The following is a 13,039-nucleotide window of genomic DNA, read 5'->3' on the forward strand; positions in this document are numbered from 1 at the left end:
TAACTTGGATGTAAATTAAAAAAATAAAATAATATAAAACAAAATAAAAACAGGATATGTACTATTTCCACTTCTGTTCATCATTTAACTAGAGGTTCTAGACTGTGCAACAAGATAAGAAGAAAAAGAAACAACAGCTTAATAAAAGAAAAAAAAAACGACCATTTTCTGCAAAGTGATTGCCAATAAGAAAATCCAAAAGAATCTATATATAAATAAACAGAAATCAACTAAAAAGATCAAGGCTGCTTACATAAAATCAACATATAGAAGTCAATTTTGTTTTACATACCAGCAACAAACAATAAAATCACAATACAGAATACATGATTTACAGTAGAACCTAGCAATAAATCTAACAAAAGACATGAAGACCTATACACAGATAATTATAAACTGCACTAAAATACATTGAAGAAGATCTAAATAAAGGAGAGGTATTTCAAGATCATGAATATGAAAGCCTCAGAAAGATGTTAGTTTTCCCCAAATTGATCTCTAGATTCAATTTAACTCCAACAAAACTTCAACAGGGGCATCTTCTGCCTCTAATAATGGTAGACTAGCTAATTCAGACAAAGCTTCCTACAGAAGACATTTTTAAAAATCTGGCATATATGTTTTTACAAATCTTCTTGAAATCATAAAAGACCTAACCTAGATCAAGATCAGGGAGAGGATGAGAGTAAGTAAGCATAGCACTGGAGATGTTTTTACTCTGGAGCTGTCTAGTGATCTTGAATAGGCAACCTAGAAGGCAAGATGCAATTTTTGTCTTTGCAGCATTAGGCATATAAAAACTGGAGCCCAGCACCACCACGGGTGAATCCTGGCAAGCGACCACCCTCATTAGGGCAAAAATGAGGATAAAATATAAGTGAACAAATCTCCACCTGGCCTGCTCCCAGTTTCAAGCCATCTGGATGACTCAGATAACCATAAGCCCTGAAGTCATATTAAGATGATCCTGGGTTACTGGTGTTACTGGGAATTGTCAAGCAGTGAAGAAAAAAAAAAAGCCTTCTATAGAGGAAGATAACATCACCCTTGACCTCAAATTGTTCCTACAAATAATTTTTCAAATACAATGTCCAGTACACATTGAAAGTAAACCAAGAGCTCTAGACAAAATAAGCAGACACTAGTAGAAACATGGGGTCTCCAGATAGTGGAATTCTCAAATGCAGACTATAAAATAAGTATCTTTATTATGATCAAGAAGATAACCTCAAACCTAAAACACTTGGCAAGAAACTGAAAAGTATAGAAAGTGTCACAGCAGATTTGAAAAAGGACCAAAGTAAAATTCCAGAATTAAAACACAAATAACTGAAGAAAAAAAAACCCAACTATATTGATGGCTTTAATAGCAGTTAAGACACAGCTACAGAGAAAATTAGTAAACTGGATTACAGGTAAAAATGAATGAATGAATGAATGAATGCACACATACATAATATACAGTCCAAAAGAAGATTGAAAAGAGAAAAACACAGCAGAGAAGAGACATGAAGAATACGGTTGGAAGGTCTAACATAAATTTAACTGAAGTCCCTAAAAAGTGAGAAAATGGGACCAGAAGCAATATGTGAAGAGATAATGACTCACATTTTTCAGAAAACAGATGAAGGACTTAAATTCAGTTTCAAGAATTGATAAAAAACAAAAACAAAACAAAACGAAACAAAACAAAAACCACCTCTCTATATATAGGCACCTTACAAGGGGTTCCAATCCATCCTATACCACTGACTTGCCTTGGAAGGCTACCTGGTCCCTCTGAGCCTTAGTTTTGTAAATACAAAATACAAAATACAACCTACTTCAGAAGGATGGTAAAAAGGTTAAATGAGATAATATATGGAAAGTGCTTAGCATGTCACTTGACAATACTTTCTGTAACTAGCTATAAATGTTGGCTCTTGTTATTTATCACTAACACTTGCCATACCAAGTAGAAATCCCGCATTTACCTGGCTGTCGCCTCAAACTACCACCGCACCTTTCTTGCACCCCAGTGATGGTGGGGCAGACACCCAGAAAGGAAGAACCCTCATCCCCACCCCTGACACAGACTCTCAGGAAGGGACTTGTGGGGAGGATCCTCAAGTTCCACCCCTACCCGCCCTGGCCCCGCCCACTGCCCCGTGGCCACACCCTCTCCCAAGGGCCTGCAGAGCAGTTGCCTAGCAGTCTGTATTGCGCCTTCGCGCAGGCTGGGTGCTCGGCAGCCATGCCGAAGAACGCGTTAGTCATCTTGCGCTATGGGCCATACAGTGCAGTCGGCCTGTCTGTGGAGTACCGCACCTTCTGCCTAGAGGGCCTGCAAGGTGGGCAGCCGAGCGCCAGAGGGCCACCCAACTGCGTGTGCCCAGGTGTACCCCAACCTCTGAGCACCTGTGCAGGCGGTACCCTCTGCCTATACCTCCTTCCTTCCGCTGACCCAGACCAAGCACCATAACCTCTGGAGAGTCTTCCCTGAGCCTCTACTTCCCCGGGATGATTTAGCATCTTCCTCTGGCTTCTACTGCTTCAAAATAGGAGTGGAAACAAACATGTACTGGGAGCCCACTGGGTACCAGGCAGTTTATACAAATTATTTGAATGGGAAGGATCACATAACCCTGCTTGAACAGAAGATCAAGAATATTAAGTGACTTTTCCAAAGTCATGTGGCTGGAAAATGGTGGAGAGTCTACATTTTCAGCATTCAATCATGCAACAAACCTTTACTGAGCATCTAATATGTGTTGGACACTCTTCCAGGTACTGAGGACATACTTGCAAACAAAGGTGCATGTCCTTAAAATGACCTTCTCATTGTTGACTACTAGTTAACAGTTGTGCTGAGCCTCCAACAGAGGAATGTGATCAGAGTGGGGCCTGCCACTGGCTATAATTGGAGGGGAGAGGGGAAGATCTGGAAAGGTTTGTTTACTGGAATTATACTTGAGTTGAGCTTTAAAAAGTAGGGAGAGAAAACCAGGTAAAGAGAAGAAAGAGCATGACAGACAGAGAAACTACAAAGGCTGGAAGCATGAACAAATGAGGTATTTGTTGAACTGCAAGAAGGATGAGGTTGGAGAGGTAGACAGGGGCAGATCCTGCACGGCCCTATGCAAGTTTCAGGCGGGGCGGCGGGGGCGGGGGGTCAAACTGTGGCTGTCTGAGGAGAACAGAGCAGAGGGGGCCAAGAATGGAAGTGAAGAGACAAGTCAAGAGACTTCGGGTGGTACAAGGGAGAGATGAGAGTAGCTTGGACCAGGACAGCCATAGAGGGGCAGTGGATTAAAGTAAGAGGAAGGAAAAAAAAAAGTAAGAGGAAAGAGGTGGCCGGGGGGGGGGGGGGAGTGGTGGTGAGGGTCAGGAGCATATCCTCTGGATCCAGTCAGTGTCTGGCTTGATCTAAGTGCTGATGGGTGGAAGTGCTCTACACTGAAGGTGACAACACAGATGGACTGTAATTTGGAGGAACATGCTCCACTTCGACCATATTAAACTTCATGTGTTTTCAGCTGTGTAGATGGAGGTACTGAGTTAGCTCTGCAGTTCTAGAGCTCAGAGAAAAAGTCTGAACTAGAGATAGAATGGTCTGAGTCATGGACTTGGGGATCACATATAGAACGAGAAGAGAGCCCAGGCCTGTGTCGTCAGTCTTCAGTGCTTTTAAATGCTCTAATTTCCCATCAGAAACTTCTCACCAGCTTTCCCTCCCTGGCTTCATGAGGTTTATTGTATGTCTCAACAGTCTTTTGCCCAGACAGCTATGCGTTTTTCATTTCCCCGCACGCCGCCCACAGCTTTTCCACCTTGTGTGAGTTCCACATTAGGTGAAACATAGACGAGGGCCTTGTGCCAGTCCCTAGGGAGCCCCCAGACAGGGAGGAACAGAAAAACAGGAATTAGCAAAACATGGTTTGCTTTGCTCCCTCTAGACATGGGGACGAGGACCCACACTGGGGACAAGGGCTATTATCTTCAAGGCTGCCAGCAAATGAGGGAGGAGGTGAGGCAAGGACAAGTAAAGATGCCACAAAGCTTTCTTAGCATCTTAAAGTTGGCTTTGTCTTGACCCAGTGTTTACTCTTTTACCAACTTTGTTTTCCAGAGTTCTGACAAAGTTTGTTCTGACAGTTTCTGCTGTTTTTTTGACAACAGAACGTTAATGTCTCTATGGAGGAATGGGAGTTTGGAGTGCCTACTCCGCCATTGTGCTGATGCCTGCAGACCCTTTTTAATTATGTTTCTTGCTGCTGCCATAGCCAGCATGACTGTATAGAGTCCAAATAGATCATTTCCCTACCAAGAATTATATTAAAGGAGAACGCATAAATAAACATTTCGTTATAACCTATAAATTACAGGTATTGAAGTGGGGGATACTTCCCATCTAGTTTGTACACAAATCCCATGGATCACCTGGTCACCTGTCTCCTACTTGTGCTCTTGGCACAGTTGGCAGAGAAAATGGCATGAGCAGAGGTCAAGTGCAAGGACTGTGAAGTCCAACCAATCTAATTTTGAATGGGTCTCCACCATTTAGTAGCTCTGTGGCCAAAGCCAAGATCAAGTTATTTCACTTTTGCAAGCCTCAGTTTACTTATTGGTAAAATGGGAGCAGATCCCTACCTCGCTGATGTGAGATTCCAGTGGGAAAATGCAAAGTCATGAATACCATACCTACACATAGTAAATGTTCAACAAGCCTTCGTTCTTATTATTTCAGGGCACAGGGTTACTAGGAAGGGAAGGAGGGAGCCACGTGGGGCAAGCTGGGGAGCAGCAAGCTGCTGGGTCTGGCTGGAGGATGGTATGTAACAAGAGAGTCACGACTGTTTTACCGTTGGCAACAGGGAGCCAGCAAAGTTTCTTGAGCTAAAGAATCATGAGATTAAGGATGTGCCTTAAGAGGCCAATTCTCAAGGAAGAGATTTAGGGAGGAGAAGTGAGAAAAGATTAATTATTAAGAGATATTAAGAGGTTAGAAATTACGTTCTGAAGTTCAGGGGAAAGACAAAGGCAGATTTGAGTCAGAAGCAGTTATGAGTTTAAATAACATCTATGTGCTGATGGCTCCCAAATTTCTCTCTCCCATCAGGATTTGTCATTGTCACTGGGGTGTTTAGTAGGCATCTCAGACTAATATGTCCGAAGTTTCTAAACCTAATACCCACCCCAAACCAGCCCCTCTGCATTCTCTCCCTCTCAGTTCACACAGCTCTGTTCTTTTAGTTACTCAGGCCAAAAACTTTGCAGGCAACTTTCTGTCCTCTCTTTGCTTCACATTCATCACAAACACCATCATCTCCTGCCTGGATAAGTGCCCCTATCTCTCTGCTGAGTTCCCTGTGACCACCCTTGTCCCCTGCAGTCTGTCCTCAGCACCAAAGCCGGGTGATGCCTTTAAACTTGAGTCATAGCATGGCCTGTGCCTCCAAGAACATCCTGGTGGCTCCCAGCTCACTCAAGGGAGAAGTCAAAGGCTTGCAGTGGCCTATAGGTGTCCTCCCTGACCTCGTTTCCTCTGTCACTACACACTCTGTACCCTCAGTCACTCAGCTGCAGCCACGCCGACCTCCTCATTGGCCCTTGAACACCCCTGGTGCACTTTGACCTCCAGGTGTGGCAGCTGCTCCACTTGGAATGCTCTTCCTCCAGATTCCTGCATTGTCCTCACTCTTCACTCCCTCGCAGCCTCTGGGTGTTTCCTAAAAGTCACCTTCATCAACAGCCGTTCCTTGAGTATCCCTATCAAAAATGTCAACACCTCCCTCTGCCTGCCTCTTCCCTATCTCCCTTCCTTCCTTCTTTACTTCTTCCTAGTGCTCATAAGTTTGAGCACACTCTTTTTCTAGGCCCTCATTGATCAAGACTTCATCTTTTTCTAGGTGAAACGTACATTTCACCTGTTTGCCGGGAGGTTTGCTTCAGGATAGCAGGGGTTCTGGTCTGCCCTGTTCTCTGCTGTGTCCCAGTGTCCAGAACTGTGCCAGGTATATCTTAAGGGTCAATAAGCATTAAATAAATAAATAAAATTAACCTGAATGGAGCTGAACACTGGATCCACAGGAGGTGAGACTTGGAGAGAAATCAAGGAAAGACAGAACCGGCGAACAGCAGGACCTTGGCAGTGGCCCCTCTGAGGGGCGCAGAGGCAAGAGAGACCCCAGAGACAGAGGCAAGTGAGATGATTTCAAGACGAAAATGGCTACTGGGCACCAAACTGTTAAATAGGAGCCATTTCTAGTAAAGGTGAATTCATGGTTAATGAAGGACATAGAAAAAAATATTCTCAGAGACTTGGGATAGGAAGGCAAAATGGTACAGAACTTTAGAGGCCAACTTGGCCATGTCTTAAAATTTAACCATATACTGTGGAACCCAGCTATTCCATTTCTCAGTCTCTCCCATGTATACATAAACTCGTACATGTACACAGAGGGATGCCCAGGAATGTTTCCTGCAATGTTCTTGCTGATAGTGGAAAATTGAAAACAACCAGAGAAAGGACCAGCTTGAATATATTGCAGTACAGCTGTCACATGAAATGCAGTGCAGCTGGTCCATGTATATATTGACAGAGCTGGATCACCACGACATGATGTTAAGGGAGTGAGGTGTGTTCCTGAATTCCATGTACACTGTGATCCAACTTCCACTGAAAAGGACAAAGGGGGGGGGGAGGAGGAAGAATTATGGGTGACTTAAAATGTTCTGTCCTATAATTGTAAGGTTTTATAAAAATCGTGGGTCTGCATCACATTTATAATCTGATAAAAATTCATGGGGTGCCTCAGTGGCTCAGTCAGTTAAGTCTCCAACTTTGGCTCAGGTCATGATCTCATGGTTCATGAATGAGTTCGAGCTCTGAATCAGGCTCTGTGCTGACAGTGTGGAGCCTGGAGCCTGCTTCGGATTCTGTGTCTCCCTGTCTCTCTGCCTCTCCCCCGCTTGTGCTCTGTGTGTGTCTCTCTCTCAAAAGTAAACATTAAAAAAAATTAATCTGATAAAATTTTAGAGTTTAAAATAGTTTGGGGTAGTTTCTTTATTTTTTTCCAGCAGAAGTATTTTAAAGAAGTAAGAGGGGCGCCTGGGTGGCTCAGTCGGTTAAGCGTCTGATTTTAGCTCAGGTCATGATCTCATAGTCCATGAGTTTGAGCCCCTCTGTGCTGACAGCTCAGAGCCTGGAGCCTGCTTTGGATTCTGTGTCTCCCTCTCTCTCTGCTCCTCCCCTGCTCATGCTCTGTCTCTCTCTGCCTCAAAAATAAATAAAAACATGTTTAAAAAAAGAAGTAAGAAAGGAGATGAGTCAGACTATCAGTTTACTAAGAGGGGCGGGAGAACTGTGTGAGCCACTGAATGTGCTGATGGTTCTCCACCTCTGAGAGCACAGGATCAAGAGAAGGTGGGCTGAAGCCTTCATTGGCAGGAGGTTAAGATGCAGGGAGAGATGAGGAAGCCAAGGGCACAAGCAGTTCTTCCCGCAGTAGGGGAGGGGAAGGAGTATCTTGAGAAGATCAAGGGGAGAATTTTTATGGTTGAAGAAGTGCATTGCAAGCTATCAGCAGGTGGCTGATCTTTAAAGTTAGTTTGTGTATCCCTGAATGATGATTCATATCGTACCAGCAGCCAACATTCACTGAGGACTGGTGACAAATGCCAGGGTGGTAACAAAAGCGAAGCTGGGAGTATCTGGTCCCCCCCCACCCCCGCGACCCCATTCTGCTCCACACTCCCCCCACCAATTTAGAGTCAATACTAACATCACACCAAGCAGAGTGGTGCATTCACAGGTCCCCATCTGTAAAATCTGCATCTGAATTCTGTATGTTTCTTTAAAAATCATAGCCCTTTATCATTTCCTGAAGTCCTGCTGGCTTTGGAAATATGCCTGATATTTCCTGAACTTACTGTGCCTTAAGGAATCTGAAAATTTTTGTTCTTTTTTTATTACCCACAAGTTATAATGGTTCAGCAAAAATGTCTCTATTATGGACTCAATATTAATGAAACTAAACTATGTAATGCTTAACCAAAGTCCTAAGTAATCTCCTGACCATGGTTGCTCCTTGTCTACTGTCCTTAAGTCTGCCAAATGAGCTGCTAAAAGGAACTAAAAGGAATTGAAACCAACCCATAAAAATGGGATCTATGCTTATTTAGCGACAACACCCTGTGTGCCATTCTCCTGTCCCTAGCTATGCATTAGCTGCTCACATCAATGGTCATAGGCATTTCATCTGTGCCCAGCAGAGAAGGGGGAGATGTCTGTCTGTCTGTTTGCCTTGACTTCCTAACTAGCAGTGTTTAAATCCCTCCCAGATGGTGCCCAATTCCGCCAGCACTGAGAAAAGGGAGGCTTTTCTGTTTCCCTTCAGCTTACCCAGATCCCCCTTGAAGGATGAGGTGCCACTTCAAAGAGGCAGGCATTCTGCGGGTGGCCTTACAGCTTCTGGTTGATTTATGCTGGAGTTTAGCTACCGCCTTTGGAAAGACTTTGTTGCATGGAGTGTATTTATCTGACCTTTCTTTGAATAGACAACCCCACAGCAGCTCGTAGGAAAGAATGGGTCCTCCATGTAGAGAGGTGGCATTTGGATGAGCTGCAGGAATTCTGGTGCTTCTCCAGGTTTGATCCCTTAAGCCCGCACTGACCACCCTACAGCTGGGCTCAACACACCCCAGACTGATGACAAGGGGGCAGGCATCCTGTGGGGGAATATATGATGTGGGGTCTGGGGTGGCTCATTGCTTTAATAAGAATCAGACTTAGGTCACTCAGGATCCAAGAGAGTCATTGGAGATTCCCAGCACAATTGAATTGAGTTTGTTTATTTAACAAGCTATATTAACACCAAGCATCTGGTGGGGTTGGGGTGGGGGGATTAGGGTCAGTGAGGGAGATGTGCTCCCTTAAAGACCCCGAGAGCCCATGCTTTGCGAACCATGTAGAAAGTGAAGTGAGAAGTGGTATGCTGTCTTAAGAGGGTCTCTCCCTGTAGGGCTTGATTTGCTCAAGTAGGAGGCAGACTCTCATTATTTGGCACCCCCACTTCCACAGGGTGGATTATTTGGTACATCAAATCCTGTTTCTTAGATTCGCTTTGCCATGAAAGAGTGCTGCCTTTCTCATAAAAGTAACCCCAGACCCAGATGCTATGTGAGACTCAGTCAGACAGGGCTCTGCCCTCTGAGAAAGGAAAGGTCTGTGGACTGCCGAAGGGTGTGCGCCTTCCCAGGTCTCGTGCAGAGCCCTTCCTCACTCACACTGCATTACAGTGAGCAACTCCAGACACAGTCTGTGCTTCCTTCTCTCCAGAACCCCCAGGCCTTAGAGAGTCGCTGTTGTGTGTTAGTAGTATAGAGGTAACACCTTGCCTCCAGAGATGGGGTTGGAACAGAGAAGCTGTTTTGTTCCTGATTTCTTCCTACCAAATTGAAGTACGTTTCCCAGGAACATCTTCTGACAAGGCAAAGCCAAGGTTCTGGAGGCCAAATTGCCCCCTACCCACTCACTTGCAACTTTTCCCTCTCAGGCTACACATCCCCTCTCCTGATGGGGTGCTGCTGGGAGAGTGTCTGCTTCCCAGGAATCTCTGCCTACAGACTGCCTTTCTGCTTCCTAGACTGTCCCCTAGCCATCCCAAACTGCATGGACCGCTTCGTTTCAACAAGGCATTAGTCCAAGCTCAGTGCCTTCCTCCAAAGATGTTTAATACAAGACACTTAAATAGGATACAATAACATAAATATGCGAGAGGAAAAGATGCGGGTGTTCGTAGAGAGAGAGGCGTTAGCCGATGCAGGGTCAATTAGGGCTCCCGCTGGGTGCCCAAGGAGCCCTATCTCGTTGATGGAGATCCTCACTGAGTTACTCTCTGAAGTTCCTTTCCAGAAGTGAAATTAAAATCACGCAATTAAAATGTTCACAGTTGGGGCTGGATGTTCTTGAGCTGATTGAAAGATGAAGAAGTGGACACGCCAACATTTTGAAGCAGCAATTGTCTCTGTAATTAAGTGCAATTAGCTGACATAATTGTCTGCTTTTCTGCACATAAGACTGATTGCAATGCTAAGACTCAAAAAAAAAAAAAAAAACAAAAAAACCACGCCCTTCATCGGATTCCTCATCCCAACCTAACCAAAATTCTCACTGATGCATGAAGACTACCAAAGATGGTGACTGAGCACACCGACTCTACCACCAATGTTACAAGGTGGACATGTCAGGAAAAGGGAGGACAGACATGTTAGAGAAAACAGAATCCCATGCTGTTCATGCACATCATTTCTCCTAAACTCCTATACTTTTGCGTTTCCACGTTAGAGAATAGATCTAACAACTTTTCCATGGCTCATCTCTAGGGAAGTGATAACCAAAAAGCAACTTCCAAAGGTGTGAATAAAAAAAGTTCAGTTCATTAGCTTTAAAACAAAACAAAAAATAAAAAGCATTTTATTTCTCCTTAGTATAGAAAATCTGGAAAATGCTGGAAGAATAAAGACAAAGAAGTTTCACACACTCTTACCAGAGAGATAACCACTGAGTATTTCTTTTCTTTTCCTATTACATATACATACTCTAATTAGTAGTGAAGATGTGTTTTCATATATGCTATACATGTACCCTGATTGTTTGCACATATTACAAATATTTTTCTTGCTATTAAAAAAATGAATAAACATTTTCTGAAATGATCAGAAAAAACCTCATCATGTGGACCTATCATCTTCTTATGATTTGAACAATAGGTTATACAAAGTATTTTCTATTATAAAACTGCAGAAAGGAACCTCTCATTACAAAAGTCTGCCTGTATTTCTGTTTTGTTTTGTTTTGTTTTGTTTTCCTGAGGAAGCTTTCTTATAAGCGCATATCCCCTGGCCAGAGTTTATTCTGTAATTCTAAAAATTTTTGAGGCTTTTGAGGCTTGTATTGTCAAATTAATTCCAGAAAGGTGGCCAATTTATATTTCCATCAGCAGGATAAGAAGTTACCTAATTCCCCCCATCCCCTCCAGCACTGAGTATCATCTCTATAAAAAAAAGTTCAAAAACTCTTCCTAGAGACATCTCCTATTTCCACATATCCTATGGGTCTGGGGCAAATTGCAACCAAAACCTGAATTGCTCAGGTCTCTGGCTGTGCTTTCCAGAAAAGGTGAGGGCACACCGGGCCAGCACCAGGTAGGTACCCAACAGGGCAACTGGAGTTATAGCCATGGGCAACTGGAAAGCAAGCCAGCTGCTGGCATCCATGAGAACATCCGCATGGCAGGTTAATCTAGAGCCTGTCCTCATGCCACCCACACTCCTCTCCATCTTTTCCAGCTGTATTGGCCAGAGATGGACACAACGTCATCCTAGAAAAGATAGAAGACTGGAATGTGGTAGAACTCATGGTGAATGAAGAAGTCGTCTTTTACTGCAACATCAAAGACCTGGAATTTGGTAAGTCCTTCAGCACTGCTCCCAAGCAGCATTTTGCCTTCTCTGAAGTGGGCTCGATTTCTAGTTGAAGTGGCCAGTGGGTTAGGACCAGATTCAAATTGGACTTTTTTCTGAGTCTTAAATTCTTACTCAAAGCCCTGTGTACATGAGTAAGCACATCCTAAACCACACAAAGTGCTTGATGCTCTGGGTTCCTTCCCAGAACACTGGACACAAAAGAGGGACAGAAAGAAAAATGAAGTTTTAGCCCCAGATTTCAAATGATATAACAGGCACTTAGGGGTAATAGGTTTGGGGGTTTTCTTTTATTCTTTCTTTTTATTTTCACATTTTAACAATGTGTATTTTATTATCATTTGCCTTCAAAACAGGTTTGTTCCATTTGATTATTCTACCTAGGCTTGCTAAGACAATTAGAGTCGACACGCCCTCAGTGCATGGCATTATCAGTGACATTCTAGGGATTTCATTGCCCTGGAGAGCTTCCTGCCTGGCAGGCTGGCATCGCACATACCACACTCTGCTCAGAAGTAAAAGTTTTTGCTGTTATTATACTCTGTCTAAGGCTAGTTAACAATTTAAGTGACTGTGTACTTTGAGACTTGTCTTCTAGTGGAAATCATACGTGTCTCACATGACATGAAATTGTACAGAAAGCTGGTCAAAGGAAAATGTATCTATTTCCCTAGGAGGTGATGGTAAACTAGACCCACTGTGCGAAGAGGCCAGGATAGCCGTCCTAAACGCCTACTGATCTCCTCACCCAGACAGGCACCTCAAGTCAACAACACAGCAGCTGCCTCTGGCAAACAAAAGCAGTCATTCCAGGATGCTGGGCTCTGACAGTCTAAGGTAATGCAGGCCTACCCTTCAGCCTGCCCACCATAAGGTCTCTCACCTGGCTGCGAGGGAACAAGCCCCCCCCCCCAAAATAATAAAAGCACATCATCATTTGCAGCATCTTTCAATCTCAACCCACAGGGAGAGTCCTCCAATATCAGGTATGCGCTGAGCTGAAGGAAATAATAAAATGCAATCTAATAACAGAAAGCCATCCTGTACTAATAACACAAGAGTTTGCCAGGAGCATCTGAGATTCCATTCTCTAGTAAGGAAAGAGCTAGGAGCAGGTAAAATTAAAGATTGTGGGGAAAGGGGAGCAGGAGGGAGAAGAGTGGCCCTTGAAAATCTGAACCCAGAGTTAATGTCGGTATTTGGAAACCTGGCTATTTCTACAGGTTGATTTCTTGCTCCCAATGCATTAATATTTTAAGTGTTCAAATACAATTCCCTAAAGTCAAATCACCAGTTATTCTTCATAACAAGAAAAGTATCTGCCCTCTTTTGCATGAGCCAGCCCAACAAGCTGTTCTGCAGAGGGCCAGAAAGAGCCCAGGGCAGACGGGTAAAGTGGCTGCTTGTCCCTCTGGAGGAACACACAGCCCTGCAGGGTTAAAGAAGGTTAGTCATGGGCAGTGTAAAATCAGCTGTGTCAAAGTGATGCTCTTTGTACTTTCAGGTCCTGTGCACCAACTGTATCATCCCTTCTTAGCTATAGAGACATGCAGATATCAATCTAATGACGTTA

At 43.8% G+C, this 13,039-nt stretch overlaps 1 protein-coding gene across 1 annotated transcript; it reads left to right on the forward strand.

Moving 5' to 3' along the window:
• The first annotated feature begins 2,214 nt into the window (after positions 1-2,214).
• On the forward strand, positions 2,215-12,449 carry CD2H10orf53 (chromosome D2 C10orf53 homolog). Its single transcript, XM_049646647.1, has 3 exons — positions 2,215-2,330; positions 11,332-11,451; positions 12,141-12,449. Exons 1-3 carry the CDS (start codon positions 2,234-2,236, stop codon positions 12,203-12,205), a joined length of 282 nt encoding a protein of 93 aa, XP_049502604.1. The 5' UTR covers positions 2,215-2,233; the 3' UTR covers positions 12,206-12,449.
• Positions 12,450-13,039: the final 590 nt, after the last annotated feature.

Source organism: Panthera uncia, chromosome D2 (genome assembly GCF_023721935.1).
Source record: "Panthera uncia isolate 11264 chromosome D2, Puncia_PCG_1.0, whole genome shotgun sequence".
Lineage (NCBI taxonomy): Eukaryota > Metazoa > Chordata > Mammalia > Carnivora > Felidae > Panthera > Panthera uncia.

Coding starts and splice junctions, on each gene's coding strand:
- CD2H10orf53 (XM_049646647.1), top strand. CDS start 2,234: ATGCCGAAGAACGCGTTAGTCATCTTGCGCTATGGGCCATACAGTGCA. Junction 2,331..11,331: donor CTGCCTAGAGGGCCTGCAAG/GTGGGCAGCCGA, acceptor CATCTTTTCCAG/CTGTATTGGCCAGAGATGGA. Junction 11,452..12,140: donor CATCAAAGACCTGGAATTTG/GTAAGTCCTTCA, acceptor CTATTTCCCTAG/GAGGTGATGGTAAACTAGAC.